Raw genomic sequence first — 23,519 nt, forward strand, 5'->3', positions numbered from 1 at the left:
ATCATACAGGGCTCTCATACCTCACCCCAACACCAATACCTTACATTGTTGGGAAACATTTTTAACTGATTATTAAAGAGCATCCTCAAAATATTACTATTAACCAAAGTATCTTTTATGTGGTGTGTTTTTCCCCCAACCCACCCTATTATTATTATTTTTATATCATTTAAACATGAACATACATAAACAATAAATGTATAGAAAAGATGTGAATTTAGAAAGCAAACATGCATAATACCATACAGGGGGCCCGTACATCAACCCACCAAAAACACCTTGCATTGTTGTGAGACATTTGTTACAAATCATGGAAGAATATCATCAAACTCTTTCTACTAACTTTAGTCCTTATCTTACATTTGGTGTTTTTTTTGCCCCAACCTACCCTATTATTATTTTTTAAATATATTTTTATGACAGAAGTTGGAAACTTAGAAAACAATCATGCGCATATGCACAATTCCTATATACCACCCCTCTATCAAAACACCCAACTGTGGTGGAACATTTGTTACAGGTTATGACATAATATCATCAGATTACTACCAGATCCATAGTGTACATTTGGCATACTTTTTCCATACTCGCCCATTATCAACACAGTACATCTTTGACATAGATGCATGAATGTTATATTATTACTGTTAACCACAGTCCATAGATCACTCCACTTGTATTTTTCCCATGGCTCTTCTGCATTTCCACCACCCTTCAATAGTGACATACATCAGCTCTAGCTCACAAAGGATAATCTTGCACCTGTACCATCAGCCACAGTTTTCATCTATTTCTGGGTTTATTGTGTTATTCAGTCCCTAGATTATTCTCTTGCTTTCTGTCAGTTGGCATTTACATCCCTAGGCTACCCTTTTCAGCCTCATTCCCATTTACAAACCATCTGTTTACTCACTCTAATGTGTTACCATCAACTCTGTACATTTCTACACTTGTGCAGTAAAGTTAATTAAAACTTCTACATACATTAAACATCAGGAGTCCATCTCAGTCCTCTCCTTATCTCCTTTAAGAATCCACCACTTACCACCAGGTCTTTTTTATTTTTTTTTAAGATTTATTTATTTATTTCTCTCCCCTTTCCCCCACTGTCTGCTCTCTCTGTCCATTCACTGTGTGCTCTTTTTTTTTTTTTTTTTTTTTAAGATTTTCTTTAAGTTACTGCTTTTGGGGAGCAGATTTGGCTCAAATGATAGAGTGTCCATCTATCATATAGGAGATCCAGAGTTCAAACCCAGGACCTCCTCACCGGTGTGGTGAGCTGGCCCACATGCAGTGCTGATACGTGCAAGGAGTGCCACGCCATACAGGTGTGTTCCCCGTGTAGGGGAGCCCCATGGGCAAGGAGTGTCCCCATAAGGAGAGCCCCCCACATGAAAGAAGCATAGCCTGCCCAGGAATGGCACCACACACACGGAAAGGTGACAAAGCGAGATTACAAAAAAAGACACACAAATTCCCGGTGCAGCTGACAAGAATGCAAGCAGACACAGAAGAACACACAGCGAATGGACACAGAGAACAGAAAACGGAGGACAGGAAGGGGAGAGAAATAAAAAATAAATCTTAAAAAAAAAATGGTTACTGTTTTTTTGTGTTCTAAAAAATCTTTGCCTATCTCAAGGTTTTGAATATATTTTCCTATGTTTTCTTCTAAAAGTTTTATAGGTTTTAAACTTTTATATTTAGATCTATGGTCTTTCTCAAATTAACTAGTACGACTGGTATGAAGTAAAGGTCAAGTTTCATTCTTTTCTATGTAGACATGCAGCTATTGGAACAGCTTCATTAGTTGAAAAGACTTTTCTATCTCCATTTAATTACACTGCCACTTTTGTTTAAAAAAAAAAAAAAAATCGGGAAACGGACTTTGGCCCAGTGGTTAGGGCGTCCGTCTACTACATGGGAGGCCCTACATGGGAGGCCCGCGGTTCAAGCCCCGGGCCTCCTTGACCCGTGTGGAGCTGGCCCATGCGCAGTGCTGATGCGCGCAAGGAGTGCCCTGCCACACAGGGGTGTCCCCCGTGTAGGGGAGCCCCACGCGCAAGGAGTGCACCCATAAGGAGAGCCGCCCAGCGCGAAGGAGGGAGCAGCCTGCCGAGGAATGGCACCGCCCACACTTCCTGTGCCGCTGACGACAGCAGAAGCGGACAAAGAAACAAGACGCAGCAAAAAGACACAGAAAACAGACAACCGGGGGAGGGGAGGGGAATTAAATAAATAAATAAAAATAAATCTTTAAAAAAAAAAAAAGCAATTAACCATGTATATTTGTGGTCTCTAATTTTTTTTTCCTCCTTATGCCAATTACTGTTGTTTAATAGTAAATCTTCCAACTTTTTGTTTGTCTTATTTTATATTTTGTTTTTTATATAATTTTTTACTTTTTTCCCCTAACTTTTTAAAAACAGAGTACTTTGGAAGAGGATGTGGCTCAAGTGGTTGAGCACCTGCTTCCCATGTATGAGGTCCCACATTTGACCCGCGGTACCTCCTAAAAAGAAAACAAACAAACAAATAAAAAAACTAGCTCTTATTGGCGAACAAAGGTAGCTCAGTACTAGAGCACCTGTTTCCCATGTATGAGGTCCTGGGTCCAATTCCTGGTACCTCCTTAAAAAAAAAAGTATTCTGGCTAAATCTAGGTCTCTGCATATCCATATAAATTTTGGAATCAGCTTGCAAATTTTTACCAAAAAATAAAAGTCTATTGAGATTGCACTGAGTGTGAATTAGACCAGAGAGAATGACATTAATGTTATTGAGTCTTCTACTCTATTAACACGGTATATCTTTTTAAATTTTATTTCTCTCCCCTTCATCCCCCTGCCCCTTCCCCCCAGTTGTCTGCTCTTTGTGTCTATTCACTGTGTGTTCTTCTGTGTCTGCTTGCATTCTTGTCAGTTGCACTGGGAATCTGTGTCTCTTTTTGTTGAATCATCTTGCAGCATCAGCTCTCTGTATATGCGGTGCCACTCCGGGGCACGCTCCACTTTTTTCGCACAGGGTGGCTCTCCTTGTGGGGTGCACTCCTTGTGCATGGGATGCCCCTGCATGGCATGGCACTCCTTGCATGCATCAGCACTGGGCATGGGCCAGCTCACCACACAGGTGAGGAGGCCCTGGGTTTGAACCCTGGACCTCCCATATGGTAGGCAGACGCTCTATCAGTTGAGCCAAATCTGCTTCCCAACATGGTATATCTTAATTTCTCATGACAGTGTTTTTTAGTTTTCTGTGTAGAGATCTTGCTTATCTTTTGTTCTTTTTTTTTTTTTAGGCACCAGGGATTGAGCCTGGGACCTTATGTGTGTGACACTGGTGCTCAACAACTAACTCACATGAGCTTCCTTGAGTTGTTTTTTTGTTTGTTTTGCCTGTTGTTTGTTTGTTTTTCCAGGAGGCCCCAAGAACTGAACCCAGGACCTCTCATGTCAGAGATGAGCCACATCCACTCCCTCAATTCATATTTTATGTGTTTTTTTTTAGTTGTTATTACAAATGGTATTTTTTTTAGTTTAATTTTCCCACATTTTGTTGCTAGTGTATAGACATGAAATAGATTTTTGTATACTGGCTTTGTAATCTGTGACTGTGCTGAATTCCCTTATTAGTTCTACTAGATTTTCCACATATACAACATCTATGCATACATGACTTAATACTATTTGACTTACATGAACTATATCTCACACCTCCAACCAGACTACGTTAGGCATGAATAATGTAAAATAGTAGGTTATATAACTCTTTTAATATTAAACTTTCGCAGTTGTTCGTTCACTGACTGGTAAAGAATTCCTGAATACATGAATAAAATAACTAGAACTGAAAAAGAGCTTCTGTTGTTAAGTGATCAGTTTACTGATTTCAAGTGAATTCGCAGCTTGGTAACTTCCTCTACTTTTTCAGTATTACTTTTCACATCATAATCAATTCTTGAGTAATTAAAAGATTAGGTAACAAATATGGACTTCAAATATTTGCAAGAAACTGAGTGGCAGATACGTTGTAACCTGTTGGGACTGCTTTATCTATAAAATGGGTATATGAAAGCAGAGATTTAATTTCTATATAATTTTAGAAGTCACTGTCAAAAAGAAAGATTCATAAATTTTGACAGTTAATAAATTTATCAAACTATCCTTAAATGTCTGTGTAGAAAAGATTTTTAATTAAAAAAAAAAAAAAACCAGGGCATTTAATTATCTCCCTACAATTTTAACATTTTAAAATTTTAATATTTATCTGTACTCACCCAAATATTCTATCATTAAATAAAAACATTTAACTGAATATTTATATTTAATATCTAATATTTATTTATTTAACTAAAACATTTAACTGAACATATAGCAAGAGGTTAAGCAAAATCTGGCTAGAAGGATTTTCTTGAAGAAATAAGGCGACCAGAATACACCAACCACCTAAGAGTGACAACAGCTAGGCCAAGCCCACCTGAATATTAGAATATATTAATTACAGTTCTGCACATAAAGAGTATAGTTCAAGGAAACGGACTTGGCCCAGTGGTTAGAGCGTCCGTCTACCACATGGGAGGTCCGCGGTTCAAACCCCCGGCCTCCTTGCTCCGTGTGGAGCTGGCCCATGCGCAGTGCTGATGCGCACAAGGAGTGCCCTGCCACATAGGGGTGTCCCCCGCGTAGGGGAGCCCCACGCACAAGGAGTGCGCCCGTGAGGAGAGCCACCCAGCACGAAAGAAAGTCCAGCCTGCCCAGGAATGGCGCCGCCCACACTTCCCGTGCCACTGACGACAACAGAAGTGGACAAACAAACAAGACGCAGCAAATAGACACCACAGAGAACAGACAACGGGCGGGGGGGATTAAATAAAATAAATAAATCTTAAAAAAAAAAAAAGAAAAAAGAAAATTATTTAAAAAAAAGAGTATAGTTCAAGTCATACATATGCAATTATAGTCAATGAATTTCGATAATATACCTCAGAAACAAACAACAGTAACCATGAAAACAGACTTTGACAGAAAGATTTTTCTTCAAAAAGTTCTTTCAGCTTTCTGAAGAACAAGCAAGAAGTGGAGCAAAAGCAGCAGCACACTTCCCTCAAGTTCATCTACTTAGTGTGGAATTCAACCAACTGCAGGATAATGTCCTACGAGCATCTGATGCAGCTGCGTAGCACATGACAGCAGAGATATCTGAAATGCGACCTATGGTGGAAACATCACTAGATGCTGAAGTGGCTGGGCAAGGCCACAAAGGAGGCGCCGCCCATGGAGAAGCCAGAGGTGGTGAAGATGCACCTGCATGACATTACCCTGCCCGAGATGGCGGGTAGCATGGTTGGCATCTACAATGGCAAGACGATCAACCAGGTGGAAACCAAGTCCAAGATGATTGGCCACTACCTGGGCAAGTTATCCATCTACCACCTACAAGCCTGTGAAGCACGGCCAGCCCAGCATTGGAGCCACCTATTCCTCCCACCTCATATAAAGGCATAGACTTCTCAAAAAGAAAAAAAAGTTCTTCCAAGGACTATTCTAGTCACTTCCTCACAGGGCTGTGTCCACCTTTGCCCCACTACAGCCAAAAGTAATAGAGCCAAAATATAAATCAGAATACAGGGGCAAATTGTGGAGTAGACAGCTCCAAACACATGTCCCTCCACAGAAACATAAAAAATGAGGAGGAACTGTCAGAAACAAATTTTTAAGAACCCTGGAAAGCAATCAAAGATTTACAGCAACCAAGGAAATGCTTTCTGTGTAGAGATCTTCCTTATCTTTTGTTCTTTTTTTTTTTTAGGCACCAGGGATTGAGCCTGGGACCTCATGTGTGTGAAACTGGTGCTCAACTACTGACTCACATCAGCTTCCTTGAGTTGTTTGTTTGTTTTGCCTGTTGTTTGTTTGTTTTTCCAGGAGGTCCCAAGAACTGAACCCAGGACCTCTCATGTCAGAGATGAGCCATATCCACTCCCTCAATTCATACTTAAGTATTTTATGTGTCCTACTCCCATTTCTGGCTTCACAGTAGTCTTGAAGATGGCAGCCCACATTCCCAGCGTGTGATCTTGGTTCCTGGTTTCATAGGGAACAGAGCAGGCTGTATTTGCAAATCATTGTGTTTTCTAACTTGTTGGGAGGTTACCTAAAAGACTGACTAAAGGCACACCTCTGTTTCAACTAACTCAGAATTCACTCAGGAGAGAAAAATAGCAGGCATTGTCAAAAACATTGTAAGGCTAATGAAAAACTGCAGCTGCCTGGAGCAAAGATTAGAGTTGAGACATACATTAGACCACCTATAACCTTGGAGAAAAAACTGTGGAAAGAATTTTTTTGGGAAATTAGGGTATTCAACAGAGCCCATACATACTGGAGAATTTAGAAAGTCACATACATGCCCAGGACAGGCCATACACTCAGAAAAAAACTGAGAAGACCTTAAGCTTTCACTTCTGACTGAACTCTAGGCTGAGTACAGTCAAAAAATGAAAGCTAAGACAGAGTTGCAAACTGTCTGGCTGGATGTTAAAGGAGTGCCACAGTAAAGGCAATCTACAAAGACTGAGAGAGGTGTTGTTTTAGGTTCTTTCAGTTCCTGGCATTCAAGGAAATCTCTGTTAAAACACAAAGAACAGAGATTTCAGTGACCACACATAACAAGGAATAGAGTCTTCACAAAAATAGTTTGAGTAAATCACTAAACAAACAATGCAGTCTTCAACCATCAGGAACAGCAAACCCTGGAGAAAGAGGAGAATCTGACTTCCCAAGTTACTGCATTTTAATATTCAAATGTCCAGTTTTCAACAACAAAAAAAAAGCAGCATATAAACAAAGATGAGTATATGGCCCAATCAAAGGGAAAAAACTGATAGAAACCATCCCTGAAGAAGCCCAGATGTTGGACTTACTAAACTTCAAATCAAATATGCCCAAAGAGCTAAAGAAAACTATGGACAAAGAACTAAAGGAAACCAGAAAAATTATGAACAAAATGAAAATATCATTAAAGAAACCAAAAAGAAATGCTGGATTGAAAAGTACCATAACCGAAATAGAAAATTCAGTGAAGAGATTCAACAGAAGATTTGAGCAGCTAAAAGAAAGAAATCAGTTAACTTGAAGCTAGGACAACTAAAATTATCCAGTCTGAGTGGCAGGGAAAACAAAAATAAAGAATGTAGACAAGTGAATAGAGCCTAAGGAACATGTGGGACACCATCGAACAAACTAATAAATGCATTATGTTGGCCAAACACTTTCCAAATCTGGTGAAAGAATGAGTCTATGCATCCAAGAAGCTCAACATACTCCCTGCAGGATAAACTCAAAGAAATTCACACCAAGACACATTATAAGCAAACTGTCCAAAGACAAAGAGAGAATCTTGACAAGAAAAAGAAACCACTTGTCACATAAGTGACAATAAAGTTAACAGCTTATTTCTCATCAGAAACCAGAGGCCTGGGAAGCGGATGTGGCTCAACTGATAAGAGTGTCCACCTACCATATGGAAGGTCCAGAGTTTGATACTCAGGGCTCCTAGCCCGTGTGGTGAGCTGGCCCATGCGCAGTGCTGATGCCTCACAGGGGTGTCCCCCACATAGGGGAGCCCCACATGCAAAGAGTGCGCCCCACAAGGAGAGCCACCCCGCGCAAGTAAAGTGCAGCCCAGGAGTGGTGCCGCATACACAGAGAGCTGATGCAGCAAGATGATGCAACAAAAAGAGATAGAGATTCCTGGCACTGCCTGACAAGAATGCAAGCGGACACAGAAGAACACACAGCGAATGGACACAGAGAGCAGACAAGGGGGAAAGGGGAGAAGAAATAAAATAAAATCTTTTAAAAACATACATAAATAAAATAAAAATAATTACTTAAAAAAGAAAAAAGAAACCAAAGGCCAAAGGCAGTGTGATGACATATATAAAGTGCTGAAAGAAAAAATACAAAACTGTCCATCAAAAATGAAGGAAAAACTACATGGGAGGTCCGCGGTTCAAACCCAGGGCCTCCTTGACCCGTGTGCAGCTGGCCCATGCACAGTGCTGATGTGCGCAAGGAGTGCCGTGCCACACAGGGGTGCCCCCCGCGTAGGGGAGCCCCACACGCAAGGAGTGAGCCCCATAAGGAGAGCCGCCCATTGGAAAGAAAGTGCAGCCTGCCTAAGAAGGGCGCCACCCACACGGACAGCTGACACAACAAGAGGAAGCAACAAGAAAAGAGACACAGATTCCCGTGCCGCTGACAGCAACAGAAGCGGACAAAGAAACAAGACCCAGCAAGATAGACACAGAGAACAGACAACAAGGTGGGGGGGAGGGGAGAGAAATAAATAAATAAATAAATAAAGGAAAAACTAAGATATTCCCAGATAAACAAAAGCTGACATTATGTTCAGCAAAGTGAGCCAGATAAATACCATGATTGTGTTACTATGAACCAAATATACTGTATACCATATTATATGATTTTAAAAAATGTATATGTATCCAGTACATTTAATTGAGAAATGCATGTTTTTATTTGTTTTATTTTTATTTTTAAATTATTGTTTATATTTTCAATTATTAAATTAACAAAATAAAATTTAAAAAAAAATAGCTTACGGAGGTTATTACCAGTAGATGTGCCGTACAAAATATGTTAAAGAAATGCTAAACAAAGTGCTTTAGGTTGAAATGAATGGACATTAGACAGTAACTCGAAGCCACACAAAGAAATAAATATCTCCACTAACAGTAACTACATAGGTAATTATGAAAGCCAGTATTATTTTAATTTTGGTTTATAACTCCAATTTTGATTTCCTACATGATTTAAAAGACATATGCATAAAAATAATTATAAATATGCAGAGTGGATGTGGCTCAAGTGGTTGAGCACTTGCTTCCCACATGGAAGGTCCTGGGTTTGGTCCCAGTGCCTCTTGAAAACAAAACAAAAAAGCAAACGATAAGCAAACAAATAAAAAGGTCAACTCAGGAAAGCCAGTGTGGCTTAGTGGCTGAGCACCGGCTTCCTGTGTACAAGGTCCCAGGTTCACTCCCTGGCCCCAGTACCTCAAAAAAAACAAAAAACAAAACAAAAACTGTATTATTAGGCACTCAATGTATAAAGATGTATTTTTTGACATCAGAAACAGAAGGGGAGCTGAAAAGAGCAGGGTTTTTGTATGCTATTGAAGTCAAATTGGTATCGATTCAAAGTAAATTATTTCCAGGCAGGAATATTATGTGGTAGTTCACAAGTTCCTCTAGGAGGAATACTCTGTTATTGCTAAGAGCTCCAACTTTTTCTCCTGGCTAACAACTGGCCAGTCAGAAGGATTCTGGGATTGTAATCCTTAACGTCACTCAGAAAGAAAAGGGTCCCCTCAGTTATTTATAAAAGCTAGATAGATGAGTTAGGCATAAGAGGTCATTTGATTTAGGATGAAGCCAGGGTAAAATGATTTACTATTAAATTCGATTTATGATAATGAAGTTATGTTTTCAGTTGTGTTTTTTTTTTAAAGAGCCCTCAAATTTTAAATATATTGCTTCAAAATAATCAAGAGTAGGGGGGTAAGTAGAGAGAGGTGGGTATAGATGAAAAAGGACCAGCTACATATTGATAACTTTTGAAGCTGGGTATTGGTTCAGTATAATATACTATTTTTATATTATGCTCGATAAAAAGTTTTTAAAATTTTATCCACAATTTCTAATTTTCAGATTCTAATCATTATTGAAAATTTAGTATATAACAGTAAAATCTATAGTGTGACTCACCGGACATTTTCTGGTCTGAGTTTATCGAGAACCATCTCTATTAAATCAGGTCTAAATTCTTCCAGCAAATATTCAGCTGTGAGAACTTCTTCTAGGGGATAATACTTGTCAAAGGGAAAAAATAAATAAATAAAATTTGCAAGGCTACTATAGAATTTAACATTTATTAAATTAAACAGATCTCTAACACATTAGTCCATTATTTTACATCCCCTCTTCCCTTCAGTTAAATTTTACTGTATTAAAAATCTTTATTCTTTCTTACTGAAGCTTTAAGCATTTTCTTATTATGGAATGATTTGGAGTTTATCTTAAATACACATTATTGAGAATAAAATCGTATACGTGAATAGTATTTCTGGCTAGAAACTGCATACTCTTGTGACATTTTGAGATTATTTAAGGAATTCCAAAGAGAGGATTATGTTTGTAAACTGGTCTGTTCCTCTGAGTGTGAGCCCCTTTGACTGTAAATATTCAATTCAGTTGAGATGTCTTTGATTCAATTATGTTAGGGCTCAGATTTGACCACATCAGTAGGGTGTAACTCAGGTTGAGTTCCTGTTCCCTTGGTGGGCTATATAAACAGACACACAGAGAAGAAGATACACATGGAAAGAGAGAAGCTTCACAGATTACCAGAAGAAAGAACTGTCAGTTTTGATCCTGGAGTCCTGGAGAGATCTGAGCCATTCACCTGACAGTTTGCAGCTGAAGAGACCAGAGCCCTGAGTAGCTAAGAAGCCCTGAGAGATTAGCCCTATGCCAGCCTGTAGCTGAGACTGCAAGAAGCAGGACCCATGGAGCCTTAAGAGCAAGAGAAAGGCTGAACCCCTGCAGAGACTGGCAACCATCTTGCTTCAACATGTGGCAACAGACTTGGGTGAGAAAATACCTCTTGTCGTACCTTGAGTTGGATTCTTTAGGGCCTTGTAACTGTAAACTTTTACCCCAAATAAATATCCTTTATAAAAGTCAACAGATTTCTGGTACTTTACATCAGCACCTCTTTGGCTGACTAATGCACTCGCTAATGAAAAAATTTGATGGTGAAATGTGGGAAAATATGGCTTATATTTTCGGCTAATCTAGAAAAATAATGTAGAAGATGTTTTTTAGTAAGAAATTTCCTATTTACTGAGGCAGATTGATTCATACATTCAACAAATATTTAATGAACACTGGCTCTGCATATATACAAATGGTAGATAAGACAGATAAAGTCCCTGTTTTCTAGGGAGTTTACATTCTAATTGGGAGGGAGGATGACAATAAACAAACACTAATTTTAGTTAGTGATAAGCGCTATGAAGAGGAGGAGACATCTGGGTAGATACCCAAACGATATGAAGAACCTAGCTACTCAAAGATTGCAGGGTAGAGAGTTCCAGGTAGAGAAAACAGCAAATGCAAAGGTCCTAAGAGGAAGGAATAAACTTAATGCTTGAACATCAGACAGACAACCAGTATAGCTGAAACGCAATGGAAATGGAAGAGGTGGGCTGGGGAGTGTTATGAAATGCAGTCACAGATAAACCAGGGCCAGATCACCTTCTAGGTCAAAGTAAAATTTTGACAGGAAACCACTGGAGCATTTTAAGCAAAAAAGTTACATGCTCTTTTTTTGGTTTTAAAAAGATCACTGAGGCTGAAAAATTGTATTGTAGTGGGGGACAAGAAAGGAAACGGGGATCCCAGGCAAATGGCTATTATGGGAGTACAGGGGAGAAACAATGGTAGCTTGGACTAGTGTGGGAGTAATGGAGATAAAGAAAAATGGATGATATATAGCTTTCACATAGGTAGTACCTGACATATTGTAGAACTGAAAAATATTAAAAGTTAATAACTGAAATGCATATGTAGTAAAAAAAAATTACAGATAATAATTTTTAGGATGAAAAAATTTAAGATTTTAAACATGTCTTGACATCCAAGTTTGCCTGGTTACTACAGAGTCTAAAGTTTAATACTGCAGCTTCAATTTCTATCAGACATGTAGTACTAAAAGTAATGGATTTAAGATCACTGAAATATTCTACACACCACTTTACACAGTAAAATAACAATATACTTACATGCAGTATTCCTGCAATCTTAGATGTATAGCCCCGTGGCCTCTCTTTATCTTTAAACCTAAAAGCAACTGCATTCAAGTCCTAAAATAGAAAGTTAATCCAATTAGATATAAGACAATTATTTAGAAAACTTTAAAAACATTGGGCTTACACTACATACTTTCTACTCCACATTTAACTTAATCACACTTTTCTGAAAAAAAGTCTATGCTCAATTTAAAAATGTACAGAACGTGGAAAAAAGATTTCTTAAAAGTTTAAAAACTCAACCCATCAATCTAGGCTTAAAACCAAAAGCAAAATAGGTAAACAATTCTGAGTAAAAATAATAAAAAAGTAATAGGACTCTATACCCTAAATTGCTGAAACTCTTAGTCAAAGAATTAGGAACACTGTGTGGAAAAACCTTGTGAGATTCATAGATGATGATTCTGATGACCCAATCAGGGAACTGCACCCAGATTAGAAGTTATTGTCAAAATTTTTAACAGGCAGAGTTTATACCTTTAAACTTTTACTTAAAGAGGGTATTTCTCATGCTAAAATATATTGAAATTTTAGAATCTTCATAGGACTCTTAAATATGAAGTACATATTTTTTAAAAACTTTTAGAAGAAGGCTTTAAAATTTGGGAAGATGAGAATCTTTTAATGCAAAAAAAAAAAAAAAAAGATAGTCAAGCTTTTCTACACATGCAATAATAAAATCTTTTCTAGAACACAATTATATATAAAATAACTACCTATTCTTTTGAAAGGCTGCTAATGATTCTTATCACCAGATCTGAAAATGACAGAGTTCATATAGGTTCAGGCAGGGACTAACATAAGCCCTGATATATACCAGCTCAAGAAATATGCTAGGTTTCTTTTGAAGGATGGAAAGGCAATCCAATTACTTCCCTCCTCTCTCCTAAAAAAGGTTACATAATGTCTTAACCCCTATTTGTGCCCCAGGTAGCCAAATCAGACTTGTACAGCTAAGCCTTAACTAACACTATTACACATTACAGAATTTTGGAATTTAGATTTTTAAAAAAACTCTAAAAATTGAACTGGGATTTAAAATCTAATTAATTTCCGTATATATTTGTTTTTGAAAATAGATTGCTTATGAAAAATTTTGGTGAAACAAAAGTACCTTGCACTCTTGAAAAACCCATTCTTGAGGTCCTTCTGCACGTAACTTCTCGATGTACTGAAACATGTGCAAAATTATATCTTCAACGTGTACTGGAAAAAAGGGACATACTTAAAAACCATTCAGTCCTTGAATCCTTCAAAGCAGTAAGCTCACTCCTAAGGTAAAGTCAGGTAAGTGGAAGATGGACCCTCTCAGAAAATGAAGTCCTTGCCTCCCTCATACTGATTTTAGCTGCCCCACACACATGGCCCTCTGGGTTCAAGAATATATGCCAGAAGAGGCTTTGGGGCAGTAAATAAGCAAATGAGAAGTCAAGCACACACTTTACAAGTGCAACATAATGATCAGTTTAAGGGAGGAAAATCATACATGAAATGAAGTCCAACTTACACATGAAAAATATAATGGATAATTTAAGCGTTTACAGCTTTTCAACATAAAACAGACCCACAGCATAAAGAACTTTACAAAAAAAAATAGGAATTCAATTTTCATTCAAAAGCAAAATGGTCAATACTTACATAATCCTTCCTCAGTTAAGTCCACATTAATGATAAAAAACATAAAACCTCGGGCTCCTTCCTTCTGCCCACCAACAAGAGTATTTACCCATCCTGCAATGTTCAAAGGAGATCAACATGTTTGTATGTGTGGCTTCTTTCAAGGCAAGGAATTTTTTTAAAAATTCATATTATACGTTCCCAAAATACATATTATATATTTGAATCAATTAAAATAGCTCTTGCAGAAAAGATTTTTTAAAGAATTTTTAAACTTTATTTTTAAACTTTTTTATTTTTAAATTTTTTAATTTTTTTATTTATTTCACTCCCCTTGCCCCCAACCAGCTGTCTGCTCTCTGTGTCCATTCACTGTGTGCTCTTCTGTGACCACTTCTATCCTTATCAGCGGCACCAGGAATCTGTGTTTCTTTTTGTTGCATCATCTTGTTGTGTCACCATTCCTGGGCAGGCTGCAATATCTTTCGCGCTGGGCAGCTCTCCTTACGGGACACACTCCTTGCATGTAGGGATCCCCTACGCAGGGGACACTCCTGCGTGGCACAGCACTCCTTGCACGCATCAGCAATGTGCATGGGGAAGCTCCACAAGGGTCAAGGAGGACTGGGGTTTGAACTGCAGACCACCCATGTGGTAGGCGGATGCCTATCCATTAGGCCAAGTCCACTTGCCAGAAAATATCTTAAAAAGTCAATTTAGAAAAGGAATTTCATGGGAAACGGACTTTGGCCCAGTGGTTAGGGCGTCCGTCTACCATATGGGAGGTCCGCGGTTCAAACCCCGGGCCTCCTTGACCCGTGTGGAGCTGGCCATGCGCAGTGCTGATGCGCGCAAGGAGTGCCATGCCACGCAAGGGTGTCCCCCGCATGGGGGAGCCCCACGCACAAGGAGTGCGCCCGTGAGGAGAGCCGCCCAGCGTGAAAAGAAAGCGCAGCCTGCCCAGGAATGGCGCCGCCCACACTTCCTGTGCCGCTGATGACAACAGAAGCGGACAAAGAAACAAAAGCAGACAAAGAAACAAGACGCAACAAATAGACACCAAGAACAGACAACCAGGGGAGGGGGAGAAATTAAATAAATAAATAAATCTTAAAAAAAAAAAAAAAAAAGAAAGAAAAGGAATTTCAGATGCTATAGAAAGCAAGGACTTTTTGGACCTGGGTGTTTTTATTAAGACTCCTCAAATCAGTTCCCAGATAAAGATTAGATTACTATACTTAAGTGTCATGTAAAAAGCAGAGTCTAAGTTGAAAAGGGCCTTGGAAATCACCTCCTGGCTGATCCTAATACTCCCTTCTGGTTTGAGAGAGAAGAGCCAACAGACGAAAAAGGTGTACAAGGAAGCGGATTTGGCCCAATGGATAGGGCATCTGCCTACCACATGGGAGGTCCAAGGTTCAAACCCAGGGCCTCCTTACCTGTGTGGTGACCTGGCCCACGCGCAGTGCTGATGCACGCAGGGAGTGCTGTGCCACTCAGGGGTGTCCCTCACATAGGGGAGCCCCATGTGCAAGGAGTGTGTCCCGTAAGGAGAGCCGCCCAGCGCAAAAAAAGTGCAGCCTGTCCAGGAGTGGCGCCGCACACACACAGCTGTTGCAGCAAGATGACGTAACAAAATGAGACACAGATTCCGGGTGCCACTGACAAGAATACAAGTGGGCACAGAAGAACACACAGCCAATGGACACAGAGAGCAGACAACTGGGGGGGAAAGGAGCGGAGAGAAATAAATAATAAATAATAAATGTTAAAAAACAAATTAAAAAAAAAGGTGTACAAACATCTTATTTCACAGAGATGGTAAGAGTATCCAATGGGAGCTTTTACTATCTAACTTTTTCTCATTTAAATATGTACCACAGGCAGCGGACTTGGCCCAGTGGTTAGGGCGTCCGTTTACCACATGGGAGGTCCACGGTTCAAACCCCAGGCCTCCTTGACCCATGTGGAGCTGGCCCATGCGCAGAGCTGATGCGTGCAGGGAGTGCCATGACACACAGGGGTGTCCCCCGCATAGGGGAGCCCCACGTGCAAGGAGTGCACCCCGTAAGGAAAGCCGCCGAGCACGAAAGAAAGTGCAGCCTGCCTAAGAATGGTGCTGCCCACACGGAGAGCTGACACAAGATGACGCAACAAAAAAAGAAACACAGATTCCCATGCCGCTGACAACAGAAGAGGACAAAAAAGAAGATAGAGCAAATAGACACAGAGAACAGAGAACTGGGGTGGGGGGAAAGGGAGAGAAATAAACAAATAAATCTTTTTTTTTTTTTTTTAGATTTATTTATTTATTTAATTTCCCCCCCTCCCCTGGTTGTCTGTTCTTGGTGTCTATTTGTTGCGTCTTGTTTCTTTGTCTGCTTTTGTTTCTTTGTCCACTTCTGTTGTCATCAGCGGCACAGGAAGTGTGGGCGGCGCCATTCCTGGGCAGGCTGCACTTTCTTTTCACGCTGGGCGGCTTTCCTCACGGGCGCACTCCTTCCGCGTGGGGGCTCCCCCACGCGGGGGACACCCTTGCGTGGCACGGCACTCCTTGCGCGCATCAGCACTGCGCATGGCCAGCTCCACACGGGTCGAGGAGGCCCGGGGTTTGAACCGCGGACCTCCCATATGGTAGACGGACGCCCTAACCACTGGGCCAAGTCCGTTTCCCAAACAAATAAATCTTTAAAATAAATAAATAAATAAAATATGTACCACAATCTTTTTTTTAATCCCCCCACCCCCACCTGTGTGGCTTTTTGCACGCTATCTGCTCTCTGTGTCCATTCGCTGTACGTTCTGTGTCTGTATTTATTTATTTTTATTTCCCCTTCCCCCTTGCGGTTTGCTTGTTGTCTGCTCTCTATGTCCATTCACTGCGGGCTCTTCTGTGTTTTCGTCTCCTTTCTTTTTATTGCGTCACCTGGCTGAGTCGGCTCTCTGTGGCATCGGCGGGCCAGGCGGCACTCCGCTGCGTACAGGTGAGCCTGCCTTCACAAGGCGGCCCTGGGATGTGAACTGAGGCCCTCCCATATGGTAGACGGGAGCTGATCTGATTGAGTCACAGCCACTTTCCCACAATATCTTTTAAAATATCTAAGCTTTACTGCTCAGTACTGAAGGGTAAAACAAATTGTGAAGGAAAAAAAAAAAAGGCACAGTAACAACTAGCACCTCATCCTCCCATTAACCTAAACAGTCTCATCCAAAAAAGGTTCCTTCACAGGAAAATATTTAGGAGAAAATGAAAGCCAGAATGTAAAAATGTGGTGGGGCACTGCACTTGGAAGCTGGTACCGACAAGACTTACCCTTTGATTTAAGTTCTGATAATAGACTTCCAGGACCTTCATGCCCAATGAGATGACCAAGATAATGGCCAGGATTTGATTTGTAGTATTTTTGAAGATCAGGTATAGGAAATGTCACATAAAGATTCCTAATATCTTTAATGGGTACTACTTTGTAAAGTTGCTGGTAAAAAAAAAAAAAAAAAAAAATCACAAAAGATTAGCACAGCTCCTACTAAAAAAATTTACTAACTATGAAGAATACTGATTTTTCATGGAAGAATCTCAAATTTAGGAGAGAATCAACTGTCAGAGAAAGTCATACCAATCACAAAGAAATAAACAACTTGGGCTCTTTCCTAATATAATTCCCTTACATTGATATGCAGCCTTAATTTGGTCCCAAGGACCATGTAGCTAAATTTCTGAGTGCTTGCCTTCTGGCACCAGGTAATAGTTTCAACAATCTGCCAAGGCTACAGGTACCAAAACTACTTTTTAGCACACAATGATCAAACCATACTGATTTTTTTTTTTTTGGTGATACATGTCTCTATAAGTGAAATATATTTGATTCAATTAGCCAGATGAATATGAAAAACTACATAAATAATGAAATCTCTGAACGTTTTTATCTATTCTCTGGTAAACTAGATAGATGTATGTTATACCCATAAATTAAGAAAAAATACCAGAAATACATGCACTTACTCTAAGATGCTCTTCTTGGAAAGGGTGTTCAGAAAATTCTGGCAATGGGACGTTTTTGTTCTCTACTTCAGAAAATAACTTTACCACCAGATCAGTCAAGTCATCTAAGGATTCTGTGAGAAAACAGACAATGAAAATAGAGCTTAAACTAATCATAGCATTTGACAGGTAGTATTTAAGACCTTAGTATCTCCTGAAATATCTTAGTACTATTAAAAGAAAAGCTGGAATTTTTAAAACTGCTTCTGGTAAAAATGAAGCATTGAGTTAAATCCTATCAGTGCTTACACAACTTCTAAAGCTGCTAAAGAATATTGATAATGATCACACCTCATATTTTTTGTTTGTCTACACCTTTACAGTTTAAAAAAGTTTCACAAATATTATCTTGCAATAAATTTAAAATAATAGAATTAGTTGCATTTGAAAAACTAATTGATCAGCCATATACTGAACTATTAACAGACTATAATATGCACCTTATAGACACAGTCAAAGCCTATTTTTAAAAGTCAAAAATTCTATTTTCAAAGTATAATAAGAAACAACTTAAGATGACTATCTAAAGAGAGGGCACAGGGTTGCAGGATGGGATTAGGAAGAACAACTTGTACTTTATTTTATACCTTCTTATATGGGATGAATTCTTGTCAGGGGTATATACTACTATTAGTCTAAAAAGAAAAAAAACAAAAAAGTTATCTTTTTATAAACAAGATAACCACTAACCTTGATTCTGTTTCTAAAAAATAGGTTATTTATAAATGGCATAAATATTCATCATTTGTTACCATCAGTAAGCATTTGAGTCAAGAAATTTCCCTTGATATTCTGTAACCTATTTTGAACTTTCCATCAACTCTTCAGAGAGTATTTAATCATTATTTGAGAAATACCTTTATATAGTATGAAATTTTCTTTTAGGTCTTAGAATGTGGGCATTTGTATTTTACTTATAAAATGTACCCATTTTTAGCTCAAGCTTTTTTTTTTAAGATTTATTTATCCATATCCCTTCACTGTTTGCACTCGGTGCCTGCTCTCTGTGTCCATTCACTGGGTGTTCTTCGGTGTCTGCTTGTCTTCTCTTCTAGGGGGCACTGGGAACCAATACTGGAACCTTCCAGAGTGGGAGAGAGGCACTCAATTTCTTGCTCCCCCTCAGTTCCCTGTTCTGCTGCATCTCTTATTGTCTCTCCTCTGTGTCTCTTTTGTTGCATCATTTTGCCGTGCCAGCTCTCCATGCAGGCCAGCTTGCCTTTACCAGGAGGCCCTGGAAATCAAACTCTGGACCTCCTATATGGTAGACAAAAGCCCCATTGCTTGAGCCACATCTGCTTCCCGTCAAGTTTTTTGACATGAATGAAGGACCCCCAAATTGTTCAGAGCCAAGTAAATGGCAGATCAGTGGCTTTCTGTTATGACAAGTGAGAGCAAGAATAGAAGGGTATATTGGGAGTGAGAGATGTCAAGAGTTATTTTATGTAGAGCTAGGTCATGTGATATGAAGCAAGGTGAGCAGTCAACGAAGGTTTATCAATCTTAACAGCTAATGACAGCGAGGCCGTTTAGAGCAAGGTTCTACAAGGTTTGCCTTTTCTCTTTAGTATTTCTAACCTAGAAGCATACACTCACATTGTAGCTCTAAAAGGTAGGGCAGTTGAATAATACTTGCATCCATTATCCATGTGGAATCTAAACCCCCTCTTGATATAGAGGGGGAGTGGACATAACAATCCCCGGGTCCACAGGCTGGAGGAATAGAGTATGGATTAGAGTGGACTTACTGATATTCTACGGTGGAACTATTGTGATTAGTAATGGAAGAAATGGTAGCATTGATGTGGAGAGAGTGGCCACAGTAGCTGCTGAGGTTAGGGAGAAGGAAGAAGAGATATGATGTGAGGGCGTTTTCAGGACTTGGAGTTGTCCTGGGTGGTACCTGCAGGGACAGATGCTGGACACTGTGTGTCCTGCCATGTCCCACTGGGTGGACTGGGGGAGAGTGTAAACTACAATGTAAACCACTATCCATGTGGTGTGGCAGTGCTCCAAAACGTATTCACCAAATGCAATGAATGTGCCACAATGATGAAAGAGGTTGTTGATGTGGGAGGAGTGGGGTGAGGGGGGTGGGGGATATATGGGGACCTCATTTTTTTAAATGTAACATTTAAAAAAAAAAGAAAGAAGGAAAAAAAAATACCGAATGTCTTCCCAACTAAGCTGTGACAACCAGAAACCAGGGAACTAAGTTCCATTTATCTTCATATCATATCACCAATGGTTTGGCCATCCTAGTGTCTGGACTTGGTTGTACCTATTTGCAAATGTTCAGGTAATTACTGTTGCCACAACTAGAAGGATGGCCCATAGTCAAATAAAGAGAAAAAAAAAATTTTGTTTCCATGTGATAGATTTTTTTCCCTATTTACTCTTCCTTTCCTAATCCCAAAATGAAGGAGCCCATTAGCCTGAATTTGCTAACAGATCCTATTTCCTTCTGATATTTCTGCACTATGAAGACTAGTCCACTGAGTAAGTTAGTCACACTGTGTGAGTAACCGGTTTAAAATTAGGGAGTGGAAACATCTCATTTCTTTTACTTATTCTGTCACTTCCACTAAACCAGGAATACTCTGGGGGCAGGGTTCACGTCTAATTCATGTTTCCATTATTAATTGTCCAATAAATGTTTATTAAAATCATGGGTTTTATCTCAAATACAACATAGATGAAAATATAGGTTAGGCATCTATTCCCAGGAACTGAACTCTGAATACCAAGTGATAACACTCTAACCTATCTACAGAATTTTAGAGTATGCCTTTGTTTTATTTACTAGCCTCAGTCTTTGGATCCATTTTATATCCTGGTTCCTACTGCCAACTTTCCTTTACTACCTTAAAATATTCACAGCTGTTTATTTTCTAATCACAAAAGTTAATACTTGCTAATAGCAGAAAACTTAGAAACAAAATAAAAAGTAAAAAATCATCCATAATCTAAAAATTATTGGATGCTAAGGATAGCTACCTTTTACAGAATATTTGCTATGTGCCAGGCACTCCGTGTAACAGTTTATTTGCATTCTTTCCATTGAACCTCACAAGAGATATGAGGTACTATCTCCATTTTACAAATGCAAAAATTGAAGTTCAGAGAACTGAAGTAACTGTTAGCTGACAGCCACACAGCTAGTAAATGGTATATTTGGGATTCAAATCCAGGTTGTCAAAATCCCAAAGCATTAGTTTTTTGTGTTTTTGGTTTTTTTTTTTTCAGAGCATGAGTTTTTAACTATTATACTATGTTATTAAATTCCTGGTATATGCTTTTCCATTTTTTCTTTATATCTATACCATATGTCTATGAAAAGCTTTTGTAAATCCCAAAATGGGATTATATAGCACATAGTACTTTTATAGAACGATTTTGTTTTCTATTTAATAGATAAATTTAATGTTAAATCTAAATGTAATATGTTAAGAATATTTTCCTTGTTATTAAAATGCAGTCATAAAATTGTTATTTGTTCAGTATATATTTACCAAATGCCTATGATATGCCACGCACTAACTCTGGCAATAAACAAAACAAAAGTTTCTGTCTCCAGTAACTTACATTCTGGTAGGGTGGAAATCAACAAATCAACAAATATTTAGTATTTTCAGTGATAGTAAGAGTTACAAAGAATAAAGCAGGTAAGTGAACAAAGAGGTAAAAGATATTATTTTCTGTAAGATGCTTTATTAGCAATAAGATCACTATAGCCAATCTCCTATTAATATTTAGATTGTTTCTTACTTTTCACTAATACATACTATACTGAGCATAAGATCCTTGTACATCACTTGTTTGAAAAACTCTATTTCCTTAGATTGCATTTTTAGAACTAGAAATGTATCTGTACTTTTAAAGGGTGATAGATCTTATAAAAATGCCCTCCAGGGGAGTGGAAGTAGCTTAAGCAGTTGAGTGCCTACTTCCCCCCATGGAAGGTCCCAGGTTTGTTCCTAGTGCCTCCTTAAAAACAAAAACAGAAAAAATAAAAACAAGCAAACAAATGATAATGCCAAATCAGGGGAGCCGATGTGTCTCAGTGGTTAAATGCCAGTTTCCCACATAAGAGGTCCCAGGTTCAATCCCCAGCTCTAGTAGCTAAAAAAAAAAAAACCCTCCAAAAAGACTAGAGCAGAAATGAATGTGGCTCAAGTGACTGGGCTCCTATCTACCACACGGGAGATCAAGGGTTTGATTCCCAGGGCCTCCCGGTGAAGGTAAGCTGGTCTGAGCAGAGAGTTGGCCCATGCAGAGAGCTGGCCCACGCAGAGCGCTGGCCATGCGAAGAGCTGGCACAGCAAGATGACGCAACAAAAAGTGACACAGAGGAGAGACAATAAGAGACACAGCAGGGAAGCGCATGTGGGTCAACTGATAGAGCATCCATCTACCATATGGGAGGTCCAGGGTTCAATACCCAGGGCCTCCTGACCTGTGTGGTTAGCTGGCCCATGTGTGGCGCTGCCACACACAAGGAGTGCCGTGCCATGCAGTGGTGTCCCCTGCGCAGGGGAGCCCCACAAGCAAGGAGTGTGCCCTGCATTGAGCCGCCCCTTGAGAAAAAAGCGCAGCCTGCCCAGAAGTGGTGCAGTACACACAAAGAACTGACACAGCAAGATGATGCAACAAAAAGAGACACAGATTCCTGGTGCCATTGAGAATGCTAGAGGACACAGAAGAATACACAATGAATGGACGCAAGAGAGCAGACAATGGGATGGGGGGTGGGGTGAGGTGATGAGAAATAAGTAAAATAAAACCTTAAAAAAAAAAGAGATACAGCAGACCAGGGAGCTGAGGTGGCTCAAGAGATTGAGCACCTCTCTCCCACTCCAGAAGGTCCCAGGATCAGTTCCTGGCGCCCCCTAAAGAGAAGACAAGCAGACACAGAAGAACGCACAGTGAATGGACAGAGAGAGCAGACAAGAAGGGGTTTGGGGGATAAATAAATAAATAAATCAAAAAAAAAAAAAGGCTAGAGCAATTCATCAATACAAAAGAGCAAACCACTACCCCTCCATAGTGGGTATTACTTAAAACAAATCAGAAACAAAACAAAACAAAACGAGGGGAATTTAAGATGGAAACACTATATTTTCATTGGTTAATCCGCATTTAAAAAATCAAACCTGTTTATGTTCCAAATAGTTTTTCCAATTTATCATTATCTGTCTTTTAATTTTGTTTCCAGTTTTTAAAAAATTGCTATAGATCAAATGTAGCTATTTTTCCTTTAAACAGCCTTCTCTTGTTTGTTATACCTAGAGCACCTACAACTAGTTTATATTTTCTTCAGATCTTCATTTAAAAACACCTAACCTCTTTTTGGAACAGTGAGATAAAAATCTCTTCCACATATTCTCTAACAAATAGATCATTTTCAAAAGCTTTGAGCAGATAAACGGCTGTTACCTTTTTTTAATACTTAGAAAAAGCTGAAATAGAAAATATAAATTATCCAATTCTGTGAAGTTTTTAAGGATTCTTACCTCGACCCAAAACACAAATAGCCATTAAGTTGGATGAATAATAAGTAGAATGGAATTGCAGTAGCTCTTGTCTCACATCAATACCTTCTTGGTTTGGTTTGGTCTCTAAAGTATATTTGTTACCTGAAGGGAGGGCAAAGCATTTCTTAGAAAAGTAAAATACATAGATGTAAAGGTTTTGTACTTATTACTGACATTGCTGTAAGGTGAACTTAAACACATAGTCAAATATGTTTGAATGCAAGCTGGATAAACATGATGGCATAGTACAAACTAATAACAATTTAAAACTATACAGACTTTTCCCTGAAGAACCTAAGATGTTTTATAAAAATTATATTTCTTAAAAATCCCTAAGAGATAGTAGGTATTACGAACACTTATAAAACAAAATGAGAAATACATGGCCTCTATTCATACTTAATTTTAGTTTTCAATTCCCTATGTGCTCCATA

At 39.1% G+C, this 23,519-nt stretch overlaps 1 protein-coding gene across 7 annotated transcripts in view; it reads right to left on the minus strand.

The window, feature by feature from the left end:
* Window positions 1-23,519, minus strand: part of IDE (insulin degrading enzyme) — a 126,442-nt gene that overhangs the window by 50,564 nt on the left and 52,359 nt on the right. For 4 of the 7 annotated variants that reach the window (XM_004449999.5, XM_023585816.3, XM_058298777.2 and 1 more), the window contains 7 exons: window positions 23,065-23,187; window positions 17,513-17,625; window positions 16,823-16,985; window positions 13,531-13,623; window positions 13,007-13,098; window positions 11,866-11,946; window positions 9,788-9,891 (listed from right to left, as the gene is read on the minus strand). In XM_004449999.5, the coding sequence (XP_004450056.1) occupies window positions 9,788-9,891; window positions 11,866-11,946; window positions 13,007-13,098; window positions 13,531-13,623; window positions 16,823-16,985; window positions 17,513-17,625; window positions 23,065-23,187 (769 nt within the window). The remainder of the gene's footprint in view (window positions 1-9,787; window positions 9,892-11,865; window positions 11,947-13,006; window positions 13,099-13,530; window positions 13,624-16,822; window positions 16,986-17,512; window positions 17,626-23,064; window positions 23,188-23,519) is intronic. The other 3 variants (XM_071215773.1, XM_071215771.1, XM_071215774.1) reach the window with 1 other exon arrangement.

The sequence above is a fragment of the Dasypus novemcinctus genome, chromosome 6 (genome assembly GCF_030445035.2).
Source record: "Dasypus novemcinctus isolate mDasNov1 chromosome 6, mDasNov1.1.hap2, whole genome shotgun sequence".
NCBI lineage: Eukaryota > Metazoa > Chordata > Mammalia > Cingulata > Dasypodidae > Dasypus > Dasypus novemcinctus.